General features: G+C 39.4%; 1 protein-coding gene across 4 annotated transcripts in view; it reads right to left on the bottom strand.

Annotated features, from left to right (window-relative positions):
• Positions 1–13,207: 13,207 nt before the first annotated feature.
• The window catches only part of FBXW2 (F-box and WD repeat domain containing 2), a 31,935-nt gene continuing 18,876 nt past the window's right edge, over positions 13,208–26,266 (bottom strand). For 3 of the 4 annotated variants that reach the window (XM_006865671.1, XM_006865672.1, XM_006865673.1), the window contains 4 exons: positions 23,107–23,240; positions 20,547–20,633; positions 19,761–19,930; positions 13,208–13,863 (listed from right to left, as the gene is read on the bottom strand). In XM_006865671.1, the coding sequence (XP_006865733.1) occupies positions 13,575–13,863; positions 19,761–19,930; positions 20,547–20,633; positions 23,107–23,240 (680 nt within the window). In that variant the 3' untranslated portion in view covers positions 13,208–13,574. The remainder of the gene's footprint in view (positions 13,864–19,760; positions 19,931–20,546; positions 20,634–23,106; positions 23,241–26,266) is intronic. The other variant, XM_006865674.1, reaches the window with a different exon arrangement.

The raw sequence follows: 26,266 nt of genomic DNA, 5'->3' as shown, positions 1-26,266 counted from the left end.
CTTCCAGATGCACAGGCTTCTTAAATGTTGTTCTTCTGATATCCTTCTCGTATAGACTTCAAACTTTATGCCCTTATAGCTTGAATGATCAATGAGCCCAAGAGTCATCTGACATGAAGACCTGCCAAACTAACAAACTCAGGAATATCTGCTATTCTGTGAAACTCAAAGAGCCTGTGATCTAAAAGCATGCTTGACAATCTTCTCCCTTCTCTGCATCAATGAACAGAATTCAATTACAATGTTCTGGGAATCTACATTGGGTTACTTTCTGGATTGACTCCTCCTCCTTTGAAATACCAACACATATTATAATTTTGGGAAAATATCTTTTAATTTATGATTGTACATATTGCCTTTTTTTTTTTTCTTCAAACCAAAGGCCTCACATATTTATTAGCCAACCTCTTTCAATGCGGAAGCATAAAAATAAAGGAAGAAACCAGAAGTAAAACATGTTCAACTGATCAAATCTTGGCAAAATTGAACTTGCTATGGTAGGGTTCTAGGACCTGGGTCTATTACGTGCTGCGCCATCCACATGTGCCACTCCTTAGTGAACATGTGCCACTCCTTAAAGAACATGGGCCACTCCTTAGAGACCCAGCTTCGTTCTTCTCCAGTGTCTTCTCTTGGAGTTGTATCTGATTTTATTCCGTTTTCATTCGAATCCATTGGAGAATGGGATGATTCTGCTTTTGTTTCTTGGCCAGGAATCTCTTGATTCTAAAAGTCTTATGAGAAGACATTGTGAAGATGGTACGTGGCAGCGGTCACACGATGGCGAAGAAAGGAAGAGAAAGGCTGTACATATTGCCTTTTAAACATTATTATGATCAGTGTGGCGCTGTAGGATAAGCACTGAATTGAAAACCACAAGGCTGGTGGTACAAATCCACCAGCTGCTCCTCAGAAACCCTGTACACGTCGCTATGAGTTGGAATCGACTCAGCGACACTAAACAACAATGATTAATACATTTTAATTAGAAAAGTTTAATTGAAAACTCTTTGCTCTTATAAAAATTAAAGGTTCTACTATATATGTGGGGACTTCAAAAGTTCATGTAAAATTTGAATTAAAAAAAAATGGGATTTTTTTCCTCGAGCTTTTTCCTACATTCAATACCATTGACTAGCTCTGTTCTGACGTCGAAGTCTTATTAGACCTATTTTAATTCACAATGCATCCTTTGCAATATGTCACATTAATTATATGGCAATTGCGCATTAGTTTGTTTAATTCGATCCTCTTCATGCAATGAAAGAAAATTTCAACACAGACCTTGGATTGAATTATTATTTCTAAATTGGTGATGCTTAGATTAGTGAAATTTTATTTATGACCGTAATCCACCTCAACCAACGTTTTCACAAGTACAATATTAAATCTATTATAATAGATAAAAGATGCAATATATATTCCCAAGTTAAAGAAATTTAGTAGTTATTCTTACTAAACTGACAAAATTGATGATATTATGGTGAAACACACAATTCAGCTAGTGACAACATAAACCAATTTAACACACTTGGAGAATCCCATGATAAATGTAAAACAAAGAAAAAGAAGTGTTCCATCCTGGAAAAAGAGGTTTCTGGGGAGCCAGCAATGTCCTTTCTTAATGTGGACAGAGGCTACATATGTGTACACTTCATAGCTATTTGATAAACTGTGCATTTTTAACACACTCTTCCGTGTCTAGAACATTAAAAACAATTTTTTTAAATTGTCTCTGCTTTTACCAGTAAGTCATCTATTGGGAATTTGTTCTAAGGAAATATGCAAAGAAAATTTCCACAGCATTATCTAAGAAGCAATACCTAATTAGCCACCAAAATGGGAATGGTTAGCAGATTATAATAATAAGGAAATACTATAAAATATTACGGCAACTATGAAGACTAATGCACATTTCTGACAGCACAGTACAAAACAACAATTTGTAAACCGATCAATCTACACACATGTGCGTAAAGATTCTAAGAGAATGCTATAAATTGTTATAATAAAGTTGCTGTTGGTGACTTTCTCCATTTTTATTTTTTTCATTTGGAATATATAATATATATGGCACTGTGGGTTAATGAGCCAGACTGCAAAGCTGTTTGAACTGCAAGGTCGACGGTTCAAGCTCACCAGCTAGCTGTTCCTTGGGAACCTTATACAGGGTCGCTATGAGTCAGAGTCGACTGTACAGCACTTAACCACAACAACATATATATGTGTGTGTGTGTGTGTGTGTGTGTGTGTGTATATATATATACATATGAACATTTTATTTTGGGGTTTGAACGAAATTTTACAGAGCACATGAGTTTCCATCCAACAATTCATGCACACTTTGTTATTTGACATTGGTTATGATCCCTTCAATATTGCAGCCCTCTTCTCACTCACTTCCTCCCCGGGTTCCCTGTCTCCATTCATCCTTGTTTCCTGACCCTTTGTGCCTTCTGAACTTGTTTTGGACAAATGCTGTCCCTTTGATCTGGTAGACCACTCTGTTCTTATTCACTATATAGGCCGATTATTTGGCTGAAAGGTGATTTCCAAGGTGGGTTCAGGTCTAGGTTTGAAGGGTATTGAAGGGCCATAGTCTCAGAGATTCCGCCAGTCTTTATCAGAACAGTAAGTGTGGCCTTTTTTATGATTTAAAATTTTGTTCTATATTTTTCTCCTATCTGTCCAAGACCTTTTACTGTGATTCCAAGCAGAGCAGTCAGTAGAGGTAGCCAGGCACCTAGATCTAGTTCTTTTGGTCATGGCCTAATGGAGGCTGTGGTTTGTGTGGTCCTTTTGTCCTTTGGACTAATTGTTTCCTTGAGTCTTGAATTTTCTTCACTCTTTTTTGCTCTAAATGGGGAGAGACCAATAGTTGCATCTTGGATGGCCTTTAAAGACCTCAGTTGCTACTCACCGAAGTAGAACATTGTGTTTGTGATCTCTATGCTAACTGATGTAGACTAGGATCCTAAATCCCCAAACCCAAGTGACTCTGTCACTCAAGGTGTTTGGTTATGGCAAAAAAAGTTTTAATAACTTTGCCCCTGTATGTTCTACATATACATATATAATTACTTCTCTTGAAGCTTATCACCTAGCCACACCTGTTAGCCAGGTGACTTTCCTTTAGTGAGCTCCATTTACTCTAGCAGTAAAATGGGGGAGAATGATCCTTCTTATATGACAGTGTTGTGAAGAGTAAATAAAAAAATCTCTCTGAAAGCACCTGTATTTACTGGACACCTACTTTATGCCAGGCATCACGCTGGAACCTTTAGTACAGCCAAGACATAGACAAACATGGTCCCTGCTTTTCTGTAACTTGCAGAAATATGGTCATGTCAAGACAGCTCAACAAAAATTACACAGTGGTTCAGTTGTGTACTAATATATAACTTCTTACAAGCTGCCACTGAATAGATTCCAAGTCATGGGGACCACCCCATATACCTATGTAAATACGTATAGATGTAGCAGCTTAGTCAACATGGACTTCAGTTTAAACCACAGCCTAGACAGATACTGGATTATCTCAGGATTCTGCTGGAAGTACACAAAGAAAGCCCCTTCCTTGCCTTTCTTTCTTTTTTGACTGCCTGTTTGTAAGCTTTTACTCAGCCCATTTTAATGTTCCCCACTGTAGTTATAAGAGGGCTTCAATAAATTCATGGAAAAATGGAATTTAAAATCAGTGAAATTTTCCCACAAACTTTTTGAAGTCCTCTGATTGATTTGCAGCACATACATATATGTATATAGAAATAACCTCTGCAAAACCTTTATATACTTGTGTATTGCCACACACCATCCCACATCTGTTCATGTTGCTATTGACAATGTATTCACTCAGCAAGTGTTTGTTACTCTAATTGCAAGATTGTGTTTATACTAGTGTTCACTGTGGTTGCCTTTCATTCTTGTATACCTGTGTCTTCCTTTGCCTTGGTCATGCTCTGCTGACCTCCTCCTTATTGTGTATGGCCTTTTCCTTCACCCAAGTTAATATATGCCTATCTAGTGATTTTCCCACACTCCTCACATCCCTGATATCATCAGGGAATGTTTCCATGTAAAACTTTTTTGACAATATTGGTCTCATACAATATTTGTCCTTTGATGACTGACTTACTTCACTCAACATTGTTGTTGTGTGTCATTGAGTTGGAGCTGAGTATTAACAACCCTATATAGAGTTTCTGCTGGTGAATTTGAACTGCCGACCTTGCAGTTAGCAGTCCAGTGCTTATCCACAACGCCATACCAGGACTTGGCATAATGTTCTACACATTCTTCCATGTTATGAGACGCTTTGCAAATTCATTTTTTTTTTTTTTTAACATTGCATAGGATTTCATTACGTGTACTACCATAGTTTATACTTTCATTGTTGGGCATTTAGGTTGCTTCCATCTTTGTAGTGGAATTGCTGGCTTATGTGGGATAGAGACATGTTATTTTAGTGCCGTTGAGTCAGTTCCGACTCATAGAGATCCTGTATAGGGTTTCCAAGGAATGGTTGGTGGATTTGAACTGCAGATCTTGCAGTTCAAAACCAATCTGCCGACGGAGTGCTTATCCTACAGCACTTATATGGATTCCTGGTGTGGCGCTATAGGATTAGCACTGGACTATGAACCACAAGGTCGGCAGTTCAAATTCACCAGCTACTCCTCGGAAACCCTATATAGGGTTGCTATGAGTTGCAACTGACTCAATGGCACTTAACAATTTATTATATAGCTGAAAGGTGTTCTCCTGAAATAGCTTCAATTCCAAGTTCAAAGTCTCAGGGGTTCCTCTATTTCCTCTTGGCCTAATAGGTCTGGCCTTTTTAGGAATTTGAGTTTTGTTTTATATTTTTCTCCCTTCCTGTATGAGACTTTCTACTGTGTCCTTGGTCAAAATAGTTGGTAATGATAGCAGAGCACAGTCTAGTTCTGGTCTCACGTTAGAAGACTGGGCTGTGGTTTGTGAGGGCTTTTAGTCCTTTTAACCAGTTCCTTTTTTGAGCCTTTTGTTTCCTTTATTTTGCTTGCTCCGTATGAGTAGAAACCAAGAGCTGTATCTTAGGTGGCTGCTCACAAGCTTCTAAGACCCCAGATGCTACTCATCGAACTAGGATGTAGAACACTACTCTTTGTGAACTGACATGCCAACTGACTAAACTGTCCCTGGGACTATGGTCCTAAGGCTTTTGATGCAGAAAACCAATTCTGCATGATGTTTCCAAATGTCCAGAAAGCTTCCGTTCCCTTCACATAAGGGTTTGTTATAACAGGGTAAGTCAAAAAGTATAATTACAAAATCATATTTAAACAAAAGTACCAAAATGTGAAGTTATTGTTTCTTGGCATCTCCTCCATTCAGGTCTACACACTTTTGAAGGCAGTGTGTTCATCTCTCTAACCCTCCCTCAAGGAGCCCTGCTGTGGCACCTTAGGATGGCCAGCTGCTTCTTGGAAATCCTATACATGGTGGTTATGAGTCGGAACCGACTTGACAGTACTGAACAACAAACCTTCTTCAAAGAATTCTGCACTCTTTGATTTACACCATGTCAAATGCCAGTTTTGGCATGCAGCCACAGAAGACTCAAATCACATTCCTCTCTAATGTTGAATTTGGGGAACAAAAAGTAGCCTAGAAGGCCAAGATCAGGACTGTAGATGTGGGTAGGGTAGTTTCCCAATGAAATTCTCATTGGACAGCCCTTGCTACCTTAGAAGAGTGAGCAGGTGCATTGTAGTGATGGAAGACAATTCCGTGGCATAACTTTCCTGGCCTTTTTCTCACCAATACAATTTCCAAACTTCTTAGAACTTCTAGTAAGCCTGTGATCAGAGTGTTCTTTCAGAAACTTTATCTAAATTACTCCTTGGTAATCCCCCAAACAGTCATCAAATCTTTTGCTCTTTTGATGCTTCACGTTTGTATTACCTACCTCTCATGGGTTAGCTCAATCATAGCTTCCATAGTTTAATCCCAATTTATCACCATCCCCCAAAACTGGCTTAAATTGCCAGAAAAAAAAAGTGATTAAAGATTTATCTTTGTGGTCACATGGCTCCCAGCAATAGACTAGACATGAGGGAAACACTTTATTCATAAGCAGGTAGACAGGTTTGGGATACCCTCTGTGTGCGGCGTACTGACGCACCAGAGCGGGAGAGACACAATTAATTACAACACATGGCTGTGCTCAACCTGGGTACCAGGCATTCTCAGAAGAGGGGATGCTGCGCTGGGTCTCCGCAGAGTGGGCAAGTATTGACCCTATCAATAACCCAAGCTGATCTGTCCAGCAGATCCACTCAGAAGTCACTAGTTGGACTTTTTTTGTTTTTTCCTTTTGGAAGGCACCCTAATGAAACTAAGATAAATGGGCTGCTAACTACAGGGTCAGAAATTCAAGCCCACCAGGCGCTCCTGAGGAGAAAAATGAGGCTGTCTGCTCCCATAAAGATTAATAGTCTCAGAAACCCTATGCAGGGTTGCTAAGTCAGAACCGACTTGACGGCACCTGACAACAGGAAATCTATATATACATGTGCATTTACTTGCATACGCCTTCCTATACACATATTTGCACCCATATTTAGCTATAACTGCACAATTTTTTTGCTTTTACTACCGAGAGTATCCCTCCTTATCGTATTTTTCTTAGTGTGTTTATCTTGGTCATGTTGTGCTGACTTTACTCATATTTGGGGCTTTAAGTCTTTATTATTGTTAGCTCATCTTTACCACACAAAGAACAGACATGGTTAAAGCGCAAACAAAACCCGGGAACATCCCACTGGCAAGATGTCCAATCACAGTGTGATAATCAAACTGTGTTGCAATGTGCTCACGGCACTTCAGATGTTTACAGCAGACCTGGCAAGACAAAGAGAAGGGTTATATGCAGCTGCTCTTTAATTTTATGTGTGTTCTGATAGCCTCAGGTCACATACCCCTTAAGACAACCAATGGGATTTTTATTAAAATACCTTACCACAAGCCTAATGACTTCCTACCCTCATTCTTATAACATTGTTGAGAGAACAAGCTTTCACCTGAATTTTGGAAAAAATTATAAATCAAAGGTGAAAGTTAATAGCTCACCAGCTTTAAAAGGCACTATGTGATGAATCACCAAATGAGTTGTACAACTGCAATAGACAAAAATGCTAAGTCAGAAAAAAAAAAAAAAAGTGATTCAGGTTGAGGATTGAGTGAGGTAGGCAAGAACACTGAAGGCATTCCCATGAGTATGGGAGAGTACGACCCAAAGTACAAAGGAAAAAAAATAAAGACAGCAAAGAACTGTTTGAGGGTGATGGATTGGGGTTCAGTTATGTTAAGGAAGTTACCCTCCTGTCAGTACTAGGGAGACACTAAGGTTGCTTGAAGAAAGGAGGCACGTGCTAACAGGAGTGGTGAAAGTAGACATCTGGAAACAGAGGGGAAAAGGTCTGAAAGATGCACACAAGTGATGAAGTGGAAAGGCAGTAGCCTAGGTTTAATTAAAGAGACTTGAAAGAGGGAGCGAAAAGAAAACAAAACAAAGTTAAGAAAGTCCAAGTGTGTGGGGGTGCTATGATGTGCTTGGCTGCTAACCAAAAGGTGGGCACAGTTTCTAGTCTATCCAGAGGTGTGTTAGAAGAAAGGCTTGGCAATCAATTTCTGAAAAATCAGCCACTGAAAATCCTATGGAGCACAGTTCTACTCTGACATGCATGGGGTCACCATGACATGAAATCAACTTGACGGCAACTGATAAAATGGAGACTAAAATCAGGGCTCCGATATCAACCTCATCACTTACTGCTCTAAGCAATTAACCACTTTTTTCAAGCCTCAACTTTCTCACCTTTAAAATCTATCTTCTAGCAGGACTGTGTTGCCAGTCAAAGGTACCGTGAATGACAAGGAGAATATAAATTTATGAATGAACCAACCTAAGGATGTACTGGATAAAAGAGGGCAGAAAAGAAGATGATTTCAAGGTCTTGAATCTCGGTAGCATAGTGGTTACGAATCGGGCTGTGAACCTCAAAGTCAGCGGTTTGAAATTACCAGCTGTTCAGCGGGAGAAAGATGAAGCTTTCTGCTCCCGTAAAGATTTACAGCCTCGGAAACCCTGTACAGGGTCGCTATGAGTCGGAACCGACTCCACGGCACACAACAACAACATATACTTATGAAGGTCACCAAAATTCCTCCCTTGCATTTTACTTTTAAATTTGTTTTCCCTCTTGGATCTCATTCAGAAGTTGTTATATTGTTGGATTTGCAATTGAAAGCACATAAAAACAATAAAACCCCAGAGCCATGCATGGGGTCGCCCCATATCTAAAGACACAATCTAAACCACTCATCTTTGAAAAGTTCCACCTGAAATAGATGGAAAAAAATAGCCACAACTACAGAATAGAATTTTAAGGAAACGCAGCTTTATTACTTTCAAGAACAAACAGTAAGTTGGACTTGGCTAACCTAATGTTGCCTAATTGAAGGAACCTGCTTTAATGTAGAGATATAAATGAGTTATAATTAACACAATCACACACGGGTAAAAGAATGTTTCTATGATGTGTAAAAATAACGTTCCACAATCACGCCACTATTAAGCAATCCCTCTCTCCCACTACACAATTTAGATACCAATTTTACCTCATTCCCCCTAGATCACAACATATATCAAATGAGTGAAACATGAGTTGTAAATGTTTACCATGGTGGCTTGGTGATAGAGACTTGCTTTTTTCCACCTGAGCATTCTTATCAAGGGTACTAAGTCCAAATTAATGAAATGTCTGTTCACAATGTATTAAGAGCACCAAAAAATTGTGAGCTTTATCACTCGAATTAATAATTTGTCATGTTTGATGTGCAAAATCACATTTTTATTTGGACACATTCAGGAAGAGGAGAAGTAGCTGGACTCTTTAAGTTGCTATAATTAAACAGGTGTATACTGGTCAGATATCCAAGGAGTGGCTCATGTGCTTGAAGCCGACCTTGTGCTTAACAGACTTTGCAGTGCAGCACATTAACTCGCTCCTCAGAAACCCTACACTGGGTCAATATGGGTCGGAACCAATTCAACAATACTTAACAACAACAACAATACTGGTCAGAATGTAACTTTAAACAATTGAATTGTTCTAGGAAGGACTGAGGGAGGCTAGAAACACATGGAAACAATTTGACGGCAAAACAACATTTTGCACTGAGCATGATCATTCTGCCTGCTTAGGCTGCTGGGAGTCATCAGACCCAGTAATCTGAGGATTAATTCTAAAACAAAAAATCACTATCCTACAGAGGGCACAGGGACCTCTGAGCAGAGATACTGGCAGTGATGGTTAGTGGGCCATTTTGTAAAGAGCGCTAACCTGTTCTTTTTATCAAGCTTTTATCTGGGGGATGCATAATTCTCAAAAATGTTTTGGTTGTCTTAAAACACAATGGTAAGCACCAGCATAACCAGGTAGGAAGGATGTCGAGAGATACCTAAAGGATTTCCCCCTTTATATCGACAGTGTGTCCCCAAGGCAGAGGTGACGGTGTGCATCCCAGAGGAGTGATAGGACACTGTTCCCTCTCCTACGGAGTATCTGATACACCTAGCCTTCAAGAGGCCCAGAGGACAGGGCAGCAGGCTGGAAGAGTGGTGGTGGGAACATTAACCTCTAGTCACAAGTTCAAGCTGTTGGCTGTGTTTGTGTTTGTCCAAAGCAATATGTAAAGGCAGGCTCTCCCATCCCTAGCTGCTTCTGTTAGTCACCGACTGGAGACAATGCCTACATCTTTAAAATAATGCTGTTTCCAACAGATTTCTTTTCCCCTAAGATGTTTCATAAATGCAGAAAAGTAATCATTCCCCTGTGTGCAAACACTAGAAAGGCTACACAATGGGGACCAGGGATTTTTAAAAGTTTGTGGAAAAATGTACTTGAAAGATAATGGAATTCTTCCACAAACCCTTTGAAGCTCCCTTGAATAATCCTCATCCTAATTTACTAAGAGTTTTCAATAACCAGAACAGAGTCAATTTTGAACCTTTGAGAATGAAGTACAAACCTGAAGTTTTACCAGCAAGTTTCCTCCTTCCACATAGAGGAAAAGCTGTCAAAACATGTGTGTCTTCCTGTACATCCTCTTGAGACTAGCTCCTCCAATGGAGGAAGGCATTTTTCTTCTTATTTCTTATCATACTTCATTGTACTTCATAATGGAGATGAGATGGGAGTCGAGCCTGCTAAAATCCTCACACCCACTGAGTTCTCCCAGGCCCATCTCACCCTGGAGTCTGAAGTTGTTGTGAGGCTTTTGATTGACCGGAGAGGTGAAAAGCCCTCATTTCCACCACACTGTAAAGCTGCCAAGAAATTCAATGCACACAGAAAAAAAATGGTGTCTGTATGCTCATGACATACACGTTTGAAGACATGAGAATATTCATGGAAGAAGAGACAAAGATAATTCCCTCCCCTCGGAGCTAGAGAAGCAGAGGTCAGTGTGTAGAGAAGGCAATCCCCTACCTCAGTGAAAGGAGACAGAGGGGCCACCATCAAATTATCATCGACTTACTCCCTCTAGGAACCCTACTTTACTTTTTCTGAAGGATGAGAGCTTTCCATTTTTATAAAAGCTGGCCACATTATGGATATACACACCATTTATACAGCAACTCATTAACAAGCTCTGGTGACACACAGTCTCTGTGAGAATGAGGAATTCGTTACAATACTAATCACTGTCCCAAGTACTGCTATCAAAATCCAGCTGCACCAAGCACCCTCCTGATGAGAACTTGGGTATACACCACTGAAGAGAGGCAGCACAGATGGTAGCAACAGGTTTCAATTTTATAACTTGTAAACTTTTTCTCCACAAATGACTATAATTACCTGTCCTTTGAAGATACTGGTTATATCTAAAAGGCATGGTCATTACACTAGTAACCTTCAGTTATTTATTCAGGCTCCACGAAGGGGAAAAATTAATTTACTCTCATCACTACCCTGTTTCTTGCAAAACAGTTTCCAGCTGCGATTCTGTTTCCATTTCTAAGAGGACTAAGCAGAGCTCATGCGCAGAGCTTAACATGCAGTGGATTAAACACAGATGTGGGGGGTGAGAGATGATCTTGTTTTCTCCTATGTACCTAATCCCCTTGGAGTCTCAACATGAACATGAACTAAACCAGTCATCGAGTCTCTAAAATACTAACTTTATAGCACCCAGAGGTCCACTGTCAGGCTCTGTGCAAATGAAGATTATGGGAGAGTTGGGTCCCCACTCTAGAATTCATATAAGTTCAACTCTGCTAACAACTCTCTCTCTCCTGTTAAAATGGGGAGGCCTTCGTTTAGAGTCAGCAAGAAGGAATAAATTATACTCCCAGGTAGAGGCTCTCACTGAGGTTTCAGTTCCTGTGTTCTTTCCACTATTGCTCTTAGGTGCTATCGAGTCGGCACCGATTCATAGCGACCTTTATGCACAACAGAACGAAACACTGCTCAGTCCTGCACCAATCTCACAATTGTTGCTACGCTTGAGCCCATTGCTGCTGCAACTGTGCAAATTTATCTCATTGGGGTCTTCCTCTTTTTCACTGACCATTCACTTCATCAAGCATAATGTTCTTCTTCGGGGACTTGTCCCTCCTGATAATGTGTCTGAAGTATGAAAGACGAAGTCTAGTCATCCTGACTTTTAAGGAGCTTTCTGGCAGTATTTTTTCCAACACAAATTGGTTTGTTTTTCTGGCAGTCCATGGTACTTTTAATATTCCTGTCCACTACTTTCCTATAAGTCTGTGACTGAAATAGTCTTCTCTAACTCCTTTGTAACACAATGGGAAACAGCTGAGGGGTTTCACTAGTGCTTGCTCCCTCACCTCTCTCCCTGCTTGTGACAAGTGAATTAGAACATTTTCATTGGTTACTCACAGAGCTGCCTAACATGAGCAAAGGGGCTTAGGACAAAATGAACACCTTTGGGCATGTTGTGTTTAGCCCACTGTATTTTAAGTATCTTCAATGAGCTGTCAACATTTTAAAAATTAGGATATTTCAAATAAAAATCTGAATTTGTTCCTTCTGAAAAAAATTAGACAAGCTTCCAACATTGAGCTTGAGTAAAGCCTGCATGAGATAAAGTTTGTGTGGCTCAGCACAATCCTAACCAGCATGCTTCACTCATTTTCTGTTCCCTGCATGGCTCCCTTGTTGTTGTTAAGTCGACTCTGATTCACAGCAACCCTGTATGGGTTTTCAAGGAGCAGCTGGTGGGTTTGAACTGCTGGCCTTTTGTGATTCGCAGTCCAGTGCTACACAACTGTGAAGCTTAAGCTACTGAATGTCATCATTTTAAAGATGAAGAAAACGAGAAGCCAGGAAGAGAATGCTAGCCTGTCTCAGGCCACACATCAAGTTGGAGGAAAAGGAAGAAGGTAAGTTGGGTTTTTTCAAACATAAGTACATTGCCTCTCTATAGAACCATCACTCCTACCAGCATTTCTCTCACCAATTATTTACATTTTCCAAGCAGAATCTATTATATTTTATGCATTCCTTTTTCATACACAGCTGATTTTCTTACAGATGACAGCTTTTTATCAGTGGTGGCAATTTAATATATTATCTCCAATCCAAATGAAACAATGAATCAGGGACCAGACAAAACCACAATATCACTTTTGCATACCTCAATAGTTTCAGTACTGCTTAGAAATAAATCACTCAATTATCACCTAGATTTACAGAGAGGAAACAGTGGCCCAAGGAAATGTTATGTCCCAGGCCACAGAATTCCTAGGCACCGGAAGCAGTCCCCACTCCTGCAGCTCACCATTCCTCTACTATCTCATGTCGTCTGTGTGCAGTCACCCAAGCTGTGGGCAGCAGAGACACAGTTTTCCCTCTATAGAAACAAAAAAAACAACACAACTCCCTCACACCTTAGACACGTATAATCTTGAGGCTGCTAAGAAAGGGGTTTAGAATGAGTTATGAACAATCAATTTACAAAACTGGATTTGCACCAAAGACAGACTTTCTTCAGAACTGGTCTCTTGGTGGAGAGTATGAAAGTCGCAGGACTCGGTGGTCATTGTAACACTGGCTCTCATACAAATCTGAGCCCCATGTGAGAGAAATTGCTGAAACATCATAGCACCTTTGCTTCAATTTTGAAAGAACAAAAAGGCTATGTTAAAAAGCTTTAATAACAGACTGAATATGATTTCATAGGCAACCAACTAGCAGGTTAATGAACCAATTTAATGTTCTTTACTTAAATCAATATTCCAGTCAAGAAAGATGAATCCAAAACGCATCCTCTTATACTGACCAACATAACTAAGTACAAATGAAGTCAATGGTGTATCCCATTAGCATGCTGCGTTGTGTGTCAATAAAACAAACCCTCCCCCACCCGAAACCCAGGCCCTCTGGCAAACAGAGATAAATGATTGTGCACTGCGTGATGATACCATTAGGTGAGAACTTTGGTTCATGCAGTCAGCTGCCACGGAGGTTGCACTCAAAACCCGCAGCCCTGGCACCCAAAGTCAGTCAGCCGTGCTCCTTCCACAACACCAGGTGAATACTGTGGTCTGGCATGCTGGTGGCAAAGACCAAGCCTGTGTCATTGTGCCCGTCCAGTCCATTCAGCCAGGATGTTTCTCCTGCCAGAAAGCTCGAGCCTCTCTTTGATTTCCTGTACTCTGGCAGAGGCCAGCGGCTAATCAGGCACTCTGTCCGCAAGTCCATGATGTACAGGTAGCGGTTGTCAAACAGCAGGGCAAAGATCTCTCCAAAGCCAAGCAAAGCCAAGTTTGCTATCTCAGGAGTCTTGATGACCCTACAGGGATGAGAGTTAGGGACCATGAACCAGAGGCAACTTTAAATCTGTGTTTATGTTAGAGTCATCTTTTCCATTGAAAACCAATATAAAATTCGAGAGGATTCAGAGAGCTAAATGAACAATTTTGATAAGAAGGAAAATACAGCAAAAATATCAGCAGTCCACTTAAAAAGAAAAGGTGGGGTGCAGAGGGAACCCCCTTCAGTTTGATAACAGAGGCATTTAGAGGGAAAGAAAGGCAGTGTTTGATGAAAGTTTATAGAAGCACAAAATACCCAGCTACCCATGCTGGAAAAGATCTCACAGATTATCTAACGTCTCATTTTTAAATGCAGAAACTGAAGCCCAGACTGGATACTTTGACTAAGGTTTCACAACTAGTCAGTTACCAGTTAGGTTTAGACTGTAAGACTTAACTACTCCCAATAGGTAAAAAGACTTTAATGACCAAATCCTCGAATACTGCAATCAGCCCAGAACACAGTGACTGAAATGTCTAGCACATAACAAGCACATGGGTTTCTCTCTAATAATAGCAGAGGCTAAAAGCAGAAGTTTCCCAAATAATTCAGAAACATTTACTAATATAGGCATCTCAGATATTAAATGGGAGCTGAGAGGACAGCATTAACCTTTGCAGGGTGGCAGTTTCCAAACACCAGAGGCACAAACTGGGAGAGATTGACTAAACAGAAGCAGAGATGAAAAAAACAAAAGTAAAGAAACCCCACTGAGCCGATTCCAACTCATAGTGACCCAATGCATTCAGAGAACTGCTCCACTGAATTTTCAACCTTTCAGAAGCAGATCACCTGGCTTGTCGTCTGAAATACCTCTGTGGGTTTGAACTGCCAACCTTTTGGCTAGTGGTCAAGTGCTTAACCATTTCCACCACCCAGGGACTTGTACCTGCAAGTTTAATGTGGCAAAAAGTTACAAGAAAAGTTGATGTCCTCTTTAGAGGCACTAAGAACAGTTATGAGACCAGGGATGTACAACTGTGCTCTATGATGCTATGGTTGAGCCCCTGTGAAAAAGCGAGGTTAGTCTTAACAAAAGACCTTGTCAAATCAATATGTGTTCAAGAGGCCAACCTGAATGGGGAGGGTCTGTAAACCAGGACAAGGAAGGAACAGCTGAAGAAGGACACTTCACTGAGATATTGGCAGGAGCAGGGAAACTACACATGACTATCACCATTAAACAGTGAAGGATGTGTAAGAGAGGAGGCCAGATATTACCATGTCTAGAAGGCAGAACTAGGATCAATGGAAAGAATCACATGGAAGATTTCTGCTTGATAATTAGGAAGGGAGAGGACATTCATATTGTATTGAGCATCTGTGACAGGGGCTTCAAATAGTTCATGGAAACATGAGTTTTCCCCCTTTTATGTACCAGCCACTGACTTTCTTAACTGTTATTTGCATCCTCAATGCCTGGTTAGATGAAGGTATTATCTCCATTATACAAGTGAATAAATTGAAGGCTAGAGCATGAAACATTTTGCCATGTTCATACAGGTAATACATTGCAGGTCTAGCATTTGAGCTGCGATCTGACTCCAGAACCCGTGTTTTGTTCTCTACATTCAACTGCTTCCGATGAGGAGGGCAATGAGCATCTCTTTGCTAAATGGATAAGTGCATAAATAAACAGATTTCAACTGAACAAATATTATCGAGTGTGGTAGGGTGGCCCCTGTAAGGTACAAGTAAGAGGGTCCTTGCCCATCGAATGGAGACTGCACAGCATATAATGTCAGAATGTGAGAGCACCACCAGTAAAGACGCTGGATGAAGACTATAATGGGAACATCAGGCAATGAATGACCTTTTAGCAGCTAGACCTGGAAAGGATCTTTTCAGGAGAAGAAAAGGAGCTGGGTATGCCAGATCGGGAGGAAACTAAAATTTTACAAATTATCTACCATAAGAAGCATGTTATTTCCCTTAGAACTGGTTATCTTGTCTCTGAAAAAGATTGTGTGACATTAAAAGTATCACTAGGAACCTCACTTCTATGAAACTAAGCAAGCAATTAATAAGTGCTGCTTCCCCACCACCACCACCACCAGCTTGAAAAGCAGATCAGAGAATGGATTTACCTGCTGAAACTGAAAATGGAAGAAACTCCTGCACTTAGAAAAGAGCTACAAGACAAGAGAGAATCATTTAGATAGAAAAGTTTGAGAAGATACATTCATGCAAAACCATTCATTCAAGCATTTATTGAACACTCCCTACGGTATAAATCTTTTTAATAAATTATGCCTATAAAATAAGAGTTTGATATCCCAAGGAAAGGGAAAACAGTAGTTTTAATCAGTGTGTCCCTATAATTTTCCACTTGAATGACTCATGCTAATTCACTCAACAAATATGATACTGAGAACTGAATGTGTGCTAGCCACTGCTAGTACCAGGAATTTAGTGAACAAGATGACGTTCCTCACACTAAACCTGCCCAGAATTGAACTTTTATTAACTAAAGCAGTTCCTCTTCTTGTTCAAGCTAGAAAACATGGCAAGTAGCTGACTCTTTTCTCAAATCACAAATTCAATCACTAAGAACCACTGTTTTTACCTTCTGAAGTTTCCTCTAATTTACTCATTACTATTTCTGTTGCCACAACACTGATCCAATACATCATCTTTTGCCTGCACTACTACCCAACAGTTTTCTATTGATCTCCCCACATCTCCATTGACCCCTTTCAATCAGTTAACTTCACAATAAAATCTGATCAGCCTACTACCTTGTTAAAACGTTTTATACCTTTTAATGGCTTCTGATTACACCCAAATCTTCAGCTACACTGGTTTTCTTCCAGTTCCAAATATACCAGGCCCATTCGGTTTCTGGGCCTTCTAACACTGGTCTCTCACGCCTTACCACACTTAAGAGTAAGTAACACTCCTTACTGCATCTGGCTTAGTTAATGCATATACTCAGCCTTGAGAGCTCAGCTTAAGTATCTCCTCCTACAACCCGGACTAGGTCAGATCTCACAGTACCAGGTACGTTACACTTACCCTAAAACATTAAATAAAATTTTACATAATTATTTAATGTCAGTCTTCCTTCTTACTGGCTAGCAATCTCCTTAATTTCGGGAAGTGTTTCTACTGATTCTCAAAGCAAATTGCAATGCCTGAATCATAGATGCTCAATAAAAATGTTAGCGAATAGAAGCAGTGGTGCAATGAACATGAGAAAATGCAAATTCTGCATAAGTGGTCCAAAGGAAGCTGGGAAAACCACTGGAAAATCTATAATTCCTGTATCAACGCAAAGCAGGATATAACCAGAAACTTAGATGAAAACTGATGACTATGCAAATAGAGTTTAAACCAGGTGAAAATGAATTAATTTCAAAGACCCTGAAGCACGAAATCATTGCCGTACAGAAGATAGCTCTTGATAAACTCAGAAGGCCCCCTTTCCTTTGGTTACTTTAGAAGTATAAACAGAACATATCTGCTGTGCAATCTGGACCTTAAACCAAAGTAACTTTGCTAAAATAGCCTAGCTAAAGAAACTGTATCGTTACCTGAGTCTTATGGATTAATATGCTAGCACTTGTGCTTTGCTTGCTCTGGATTGGTTGCAAACCTTAAGTAGCCCTACCTGGTCCTAGAAACTTACCTCTGAGGCCACAGGATTTGTGCTAGGGTTTCCAAAGAGACTGGGTGGGCTATTTTGTTTAAGGGAGAAAAGAGATAAAATTGCCCACTTTCAAAGAAAAATCTAAGACTAGCACCTCATACAATCAGATTATCTTGCAGGTTTGTTGATGAGAGCTAGCATATCCAAACACCTAAACGTAATGGCAATTTCATCTGGAATGCTGAACTCTACACTCTACTGAGTAGGAAACACACCAGCCACTTGACAACAGAAAAATGTGGCAGGCTGCTTCCACAAACATTTACAGCCTTAGAACCTTTATGAGACAGTTCTACTCTGTCCTACAGGGCTTGTTATATGTGTTGGATTCGACTTGACAGCAATGGGATATTTAACCTTGCCTCCTATACTTCCCCCCACAAAAAAAGGTTCATTCAAAATAAAAGCAATACTAAATGTAAAACATCTGATTTTCCTATGGTGTTTAACTGAAGTCATTATTTGCAAAATACCAGGTTTTTAAAAATCTCTGCTCTTAATAGTTAATGCTTCTAACTTGCTGGTACATTAAGTACAAGGCTGCTGAGCAATACAGTCATAGATGGATGAATGTGAGACTAGCAGGATGAGCTGTGGGAGCTTAGATAAAGGCCCTTATTTCTCTGGGCTTCAGTTTCCCCATCTATAAAATGCAGAGCTTAAACTGTTTTTCTAGACTCTCTCTGGTCTTCTACCCTTCAGAGCCTAATCATCAATCATTTCTAGAAATGATTTTGACAGCTCTAAAACCTAACCTGGTTAGAAATGTTGGTCTGACTCCAGGAAGATGTTGCTGTTGTTAAGTGCCGTGAGTCGGCTCTGACTCATAGTGACCCTGTAAGAGGGTTTCCGAGGCTGTAAATCTTTACAGGAGCAGAAAGCCTCATCTTTCTCTTGCGTAACAGTTGGTAGTTTTGAACTGCTGACCTTGCGGTTCACAGCACGTTTCGTAACCACTATGCTACCTACTGGCTAGTAAGAACAGACATGCATAAAAATAATGAACAGATTGTTTAATTTTATGTACTAGCCCCCCGAAATCAGCATTTCCTGAATTCCCAAATCATTCTGTAGAACACTAATTCAGTGAGCTGTTAACAGGCATGTCTCAAGAGAAAGAGCTTTGAGCATGACTAAGTGTAAAGTACAGTATGGTAACCAAATTCTGGCAAATTCTCTTATTATGTATGACTTTTCTGAGCTATAAAGATCTTTAGTGGTGCAGTGGTTAAGCACTCAGTTGCTAACCAAAAGGCTGATGGTTCAAACCTACTAGCCACTCCAAAGAATGATGTAGCAGTCTGCTCCTATAAAGATTATAGCCTAGGAAACTCTATGGGGGCATTTCTACTCTGTGACTACAAGTCAGAATAAACTGCACAGCAATGGGTTCTCAGAGCTATTAGTAATACAGACTTGCCATGTACTGTATGTGTCAAATTCTCTTTACAGGCATTTCATCTAAGCCTCATTTTACAGATAAGGAAACTGAAGCACACAGAGGTTAAGAAACCTACACAAAATCATGCTGCTCCTAAGAGGTGACATTAGGTCGTAAGGTAAGGTTTGATTGTCATAATAAATTCTCTAAATTATCACATGGTATTGGCTTCAATCAGCTTCCAATGTGTCTATTTCCTACAGAGGAAGAGGTCTATGGTACACAGTGAATCAGAAACCAATTTGTCCAAATTTATTATCTTTAAATAACTCTGTCTTTCTACTGGTCAGCAGAAGGTCACTTGACCTCTGGATCCCACTTAAATTGGCTAGTCTTGTAGACCAACAAACTTTCAACTCAACAGGAAGCAGAACTTAAAATATTTAGAAATGGAGAAGACCCTAGAAGATCTTTTCATCCAAGCCTTTCATTTTCCAAAAAAGTATGATAAATTATACACAGGGAAGTTACTCAAGGTAGGAATTAGAACCTAGATCTCCCAAAATAAAGCTTTCTTTTTTGCATACTGTTTCAAAAACAATTTTCCTGACATATTCAGCATATACGAGAACTCAAAAATATTCATGAAAAAAATGGAAGTAAAAGATAATACACAATTTTTCCACAAACTTTTTGAAGCCCTCATATATCCTGTTTATACTGATGTGGAAACTTTTCCTAAAACCAAATGATTGACTGGTACATACAAACATTTAATCTTGCTTTTACTTTTGAATTGTAACTTACTTTCAAAGATTAAGTATAAGGTCCAAGGAAGCATTACCTGAGAATATCATAACTGGCAAAGTCCCACTGGAAGAGACCTAGTGCTGAACTACAGACGATATATTTGCCATCAAAATGAAGTCTTGGCTGCAGGCAGATACTTCTGTCCTCAGACACAGATAATGTCTTTAAGCACTTACAGTTGATTTCTCTCCCAATTGGCCAAATCTACAGATTAAAAAAATCAGAAAAGAGTTTGTCCTGAAACAATGTGCCATGCATTGCTTAAGTCAGATTCAATGTAAAGTATACTGAAAAGATCATAGCTTTCATAATCAAGGGACAAGAGCCAAGTCCTGATTCAACTGCAAATGTGCAGTGTAACCTTGGGAAAATTACTTAGTTTCTCTAAGCCTCCATTCCATCAAAAAAGATATAACAACTCCCATTATTTAAATAATGGTTTAAAAGATTACTGAAAATGTATATGAGTGCACGAGAAACTCTGCAAATCGTTTTATTACAAAAAATGAATGTTTATGTTTTCATATTTTGAAGCTAAGTACTGAGGACAGGAGATAAAAACAGTGAGAATGTGTTGAAGATAAAGTTGTGCGTTGTTTTTTGTTTAACTTGCATTTGTAATCAGAGTTAGAAAGCATCTACACATACACCTAAGAGCTAAAGAGTAATCATAATAATCTCTTCTTCCAACGGTTGACAGACATAGCTTGGACTAAGACATCTCCCTTTAGATATTCCCACTTTACCATACCATTGAAAGTTTCTTATATTTTCTAGTTTTTGTTTTTTGAAACAAATTAATGGAGGAAAAAATCCTCACCTTGATCTCATATTTGTCTGCACTTAGAAGGATATAGTCTCCAGGACTGTGCAAGAGAGACTTGACTTTGCACTTCTGTAAAACCACCTGCAAATATAAACATCCCTGTTACAGAAAGATCCTTTAAGTGCTGTTCCATTATTGCTTTTACTTTCTTGCATATTAAAATATAAAAAAGATCTAGAAATACTATGGTATGACAGATAAGCTATAAATACATTATTATGTTAACCTCTACTCATACTTTTCCTACAACCAGATTCTCTAAATTATCAACAGGATCTAAAAGGGTCTAATGCTGGCAGCATTTAAACTCCATTTTCGTCTAGAAGCAAGTTTTAGAACCGATTTTTCAAATTATAAAATGTGACTTTATAGAACATAAAGAGCCCCAAAGAGAGAAAGGCCATAGAAGCAATAGATGAAATTATCTGTTTTTATAAGTAGATACAATATAATGGAAGGGAAAAACAAAAAACAAAACTGGACTTAAAACCAGAATCTCCCATATGTAACCCCTTTGTCCTTCGGTTTCCTCATCTTTAATGTAAGGGATGAGGTACCTATTATCTTATTTCACATAACTGCATGAGGATGAAATGAAACTATAAATAATAATGATGTAATAAAATTTAACATTTCACTAGCACTTACAATAATCTGTAAATAGTACATTCTAGTTATTTTGTAAGAAATCAAGGCGGTCAGGGTCCTTTTTACTCATTCTGAAGCCTGAGTAGCAGATTCAAAATAAACTGGTTGACCTGCTACTTTAGGGGCCTTGCTGAGCATCTCATTTACAATTCACAGCAATATTTAGCAGGTGATAAAACTCAAGTCCAGAAAGGAGTAGTAATTTGTCTATAATATCACAATCTCCTAGCCCCAAGTCTACTTTATGGTACCAAATTACATTATAACATATAACTTTGCTATTTAAGAACTCAATATTTCCCATTACAGAATTGCTGTTCTTCTCTCAAACTGCTACCCCTTCAGCTTCTCCCCTTTCAGATAAAGACACTATCAATCACCCAACCAGTCTAAAACCCAACAGTCACCTCTTAATTCTTTCTTCATCTCCCATAACAAATCAGAGCTCAGCTGGCTTTACCTTAAAGATTTATCTTTCATGTGTGCACTTATTTTTCTTTATGGTTGTTGTTAAGCACTGTCGAGTCGGTTCCAACTCATAGCAGCCCTGTATAGGGTTCCTGAGGAGTAGCTGGTAGGTTAGAACTGCCAACCTTGTGGTTCACAGTCCAGTGCTGATCCTACAGCACCACACCAACACACAAATCCAAGTCACCATCTTTTGCTTAACCTACTACACAGACCTAACTAGGCAGCCTGTATCTACTTTGTGCCCCATTCTGGCCCTTTTTTTGTTTGTTTTAAGTGCTGTTGAGTGGGCTCCATGGTTTCCGAGGAGCAGCTAATGGGTTTGAGCTGTCAACCTTGTGGTTTGCAGTCCAGTGCTGATCCCACAGTACCATACCAGTTGTTCATTTTTCACTTAGTGATAAGTTATTTTCTTAAAACATTCATTATACCAAAACCTTGCTCATATAAATAACACTTCAGTTGTTTCCTATTGTAATTATGATATCCAAAATCCTTAATATGGTTGATTCATACAGGAGGCGTCTCTCAGCCCTCCAATTTCATTCAGCACAGTCCCATTAGCTTTCTCCCAGGTTACCAAATGTTCCTGTCTCCCCATCCCAGGGCTTATGCGTAAACTACACCCCTGACATACACTTTCCACTATTCTATGCACAGCTAGTTCTCATTCATTCTTCATGTTTTGCTCCTTTTCAAAAAGCCTGCCCCGAACCAGTTAAATACCCTTCCTAGCCTTTCTCACAGACTACTGCATTTATCCTTCACAACACTTAGCACAATCTATAATGCCCTATTTGTGAAATTACCATGAATCATCATTTCCCTTGCTAGACTAACATCTGTAAAGGGAAGGCTAGGTCTGCTGTGCTCATCCTTGTATTGCCAACCCCTTGCACAGCAGCCAGGGAAGCTCAAACATTCTCATTGTGATTAATTCATTTGTGATTAATTCATTTTTGTAAAAACTGAAAAACATTATAGTATTCGGAATATCCTGTAGATTTTTCTTTGCCACACGTTTTAGTACAAGCATTACTTTTTCAAAATGAAAGTTTTGTTTTTTTAATTAAAAAAGAAATGCGTTCAACCTAAAAGTTAAGAGGTACCCACAACCCTACTAGAAAGAATCACCTTCAACGTTTAGATGGATAAACACATTTGGAAACTGGTACCATACTCTACATAGTATTTTGTAGCCTGTTTTGCGTGTTGCCTCCACCTACCTACTACACTGTGGACATCTTTCCATGTCATGTCTACAAGCTATTATTTACTGAGTGCCTTTGCGGTGCAAGTCACTGTTGTACACTACCATGATGATCTGTGGGTCCATTTTAGGGTTCATCTATCACCATACAGCAGTATCTAGCACGCAACACCCAACCTTTGCCCCCAAGCCTGACATCAAGGGAATTTCTTCTGTAAGTCTTCCTACCTTGGTAACCCATTCCGTGTGCCCGGTGAGCGTGTTCAGGCATGTCCCAGCAGATAAGGCCCATACTTTCACAGTGAAGTCTGCAGAGCCACTGACCAAGATATCCAGTTCATCTTTGTAGTCCACACTAAACACTAGTACACACAACATACACAAAGTTAAAACAGCCTCTGTGGGGCTTTTGTGGCTGTGATTTCAGCAACACTTATTTTCCCTAGTTGCCCAATTGTATACATTTCCCAACTCAAGCTACTGTGAAAAGGGTGTTACTCAATTATCAATTTTAAGACTTAAAAAATCCATTCAAAATTGGATTAGTATTACTTCTTACTAATCTAACCACAGGACTTCTGACTGTAAGGCTGGTGGTTCAAATCCACCAGTCACTCCTTGGAAACCCTATGCAAGGTTGCTACAAGTACTTCTAACTGCAAGATTTGTGGTTCAAACCTACAAACTGCTCCTTGGAAATCCTATACAGGGTTGCTACTGCGTCCGAACTATCTCAATGGCACTTAACAACAACAATCATCTAAGGCTGGAAAGTCCCTGTAAGAAGACAATCTCTTCTACGAGGGGATTTCAAAGAGTTTGTAGTAAACTCATTATCTTTTTGTTCCATTTTTCCACACTTTTTGAAGCCTCTTAGTATCTGTGCTAGCTTCAAAGTGAAAGACCAAACCAGTGCTGAAGAAAACAGCATTTGTTCTCAGGCGAGCCTGCCTGAAACTACAAAACTATCTACAGCTCATGCAGAGGAAGAGAACACACTTGGTCATACTTAGACTTGCACTGTTTACTGCAGTGAGACTAATGTAAAGAACGTACATTGCAAAACAAGAATTCAAACTTTAAAAAAGCCAGTGTAAAGAGAAACAGCAAAAACAAGGATCAGAATCCAATCTTTCAAAATAGCATCTGAATTTCCTCACACCTATATCTTCAGCACCTAACACTGCCTACTCCCAATGAATACTCAAATCTTTGTTGTTAAATGTCTTCCAAGCTCTAAGGAAGCACTAGAGTTCTCGAGATGAAGACATTGGTCTTTCAAGAAGCTTAGTTGAAGGGTGATGGAGGAAAGAGCCCTCTTGTTAGGTAGGGAAATACCAAGGAGAATGACTAACTCTGTCTAGGGGCATCAGGAAAGACTTCAGGGAGGGGATTTAAGTGGCCCTAAAGGATGAATAGGGTTTATCAAGAAAAAAAAAATTATACTGCAGACAGACAGAACAGCAATGACACAGCATTAGGAAAAGCCACAGCCATGTCCAGGGAACAAGAAGAATATTTTTAGAGCAATGGTCACAAAGCTCATCAGGTTTTACAATCACCTGGAAACCAGGGTATATCTTGAGAAATACTTTGGAATATTATACTTAGTTTAATATATTATACTTAGTTCTCTGCTTAGTCATATACCTTCAAATATCACTTTCTTAAAGAAGCAAGTAGTAGTGGATAGCAAAGACTTAAAAAAAAAAACCCATGTATGGGAAGGCAAACAAAATAGGAAAAAACCTATTTTTAGTAGCAAAACAGCTAGGTTTCATTCAAATAATTACTGAGGCCCAGATGCAGTACTTTGGACATAAGACTGCCCTTGAGAGCAGGATCCCTGTCTGTAAGAATTTGCGGACAGGTGGAGAAAAACATATGCCACACTTGTATGAAGGGACTTCAGAAGGTTCACAGAAAAATTCCATTGTCTTTCCATGAACTTTCTGAAGCCCCCTCACGCATGATTGAGCGTTTTGATGGAAATCCAGGCTACTGGGAAACGTGTTTAACAGAGGAATCCAAACTATTTAGGGAATGGAGGAAGGCTGCTCATAAAATGTGATGTTTAGGGTAATAGACTGTGATTCTCAGGGGCTGAAGTAATGGATAAATGGAGACAAAAAGAAGGGAACTGATGCATAAGAGGGTGGGAAACTGTTCAATATGATTTCAACACAAAGCTCTAAAATACAACACAACAGAGAAAGCAGCTCTGGAAAATGCTGAATACATTTATTAGGAAGCACCCAGGTGTATCTGTTTCTTTCATCTTTTTCTCTAGGTAACTGCTTATTTTAAATCAATCCACCAAGCTTCGATTAGATATAATCTGCACATACGACACAATCTGGCCACTAATGTCACTCCAAAGGATTTTCAGACCAAATTCTAAAAATAAAGTAAATTGAACTTACAAGTACAGAACTCATCCAATTTGCAGGTGTGGAATCTTTAATAAACTCAAAGGGAACTGACTATTCAATAGGATATGCATGAAATCAAAGAAAGACACAACTACGCCCCTCTCAGTATAAAGGCACATAGAAAAACATTTTTTTAAACAAAATGGGTGACGGAGGATTCAAATAATAATAGTAATAATAATATCATATTCTACCAAGGTCAACTAGCTTAATAAATGTTCAACATCCCACACTGGTGAGTAGACACTGGAGCCTTAAAAGTTCCTGAGCAGCCATCTATGGCGCAACTACAGTTCTTTCCCTATACAAAGGAAAGAAGAGTAAGAAAATCAAAGATGTATGGAAACAATTAGTCTAACGGACTAATGGATCACATGAAACATCAGTCTCCATGACTCTGAGAGAAGAACTAAATGGTGCCTGGCTACCATTACCAATTTCTCTGAAAGGGATCACATTAGAAGGTCCTGGATAAAGTGGGGAGAAAAATGTGGACTAGCACTCAAAATCATAAAAAAATACCAGGTGTACCAGTCAAATAAAGACTGGTGGAACCCCCAACACTGCAGCCCTCACCATCCTTCTGGAAGTAAACTCCTATTTTTAGTCAAGAAGGTCTATAAGGAGAACAGTAATGCCAGGAGGTACATACATGCTCCTTAGAATAATCAACCATCTGAGATCAAAGGGCATTTACCTAAAGACAAAGTTCAGAAGGGGTCGAAAAGGAAGAGGACTAGAAACAAGAAACACAGGGAGGAAGTGGGATAACTGATGTTACATTGTGAGTATTTGCAATCAGTGACACGAAACAAAGTGTATACTAATTGTTGAGTGGAAAATTGATTGCTCTGTAAACCTTCACCCAATTCACAAGTAAAATACTACTACTAAAAACAAAAACAAAAAAGGGGGGGGGGTCATATTCCTAGATTTGGACTTTAAGGGATAAGGTT

The sequence above is a fragment of the Chrysochloris asiatica genome, unplaced genomic scaffold (genome assembly GCF_000296735.1).
Source record: "Chrysochloris asiatica unplaced genomic scaffold, ChrAsi1.0 scaffold00081, whole genome shotgun sequence".
Lineage (NCBI taxonomy): Eukaryota > Metazoa > Chordata > Mammalia > Afrosoricida > Chrysochloridae > Chrysochloris > Chrysochloris asiatica.
The sequence above is the reverse complement of the archived record's forward strand: the minus strand, read 5'-3'. Positions and strand labels throughout refer to the sequence as shown.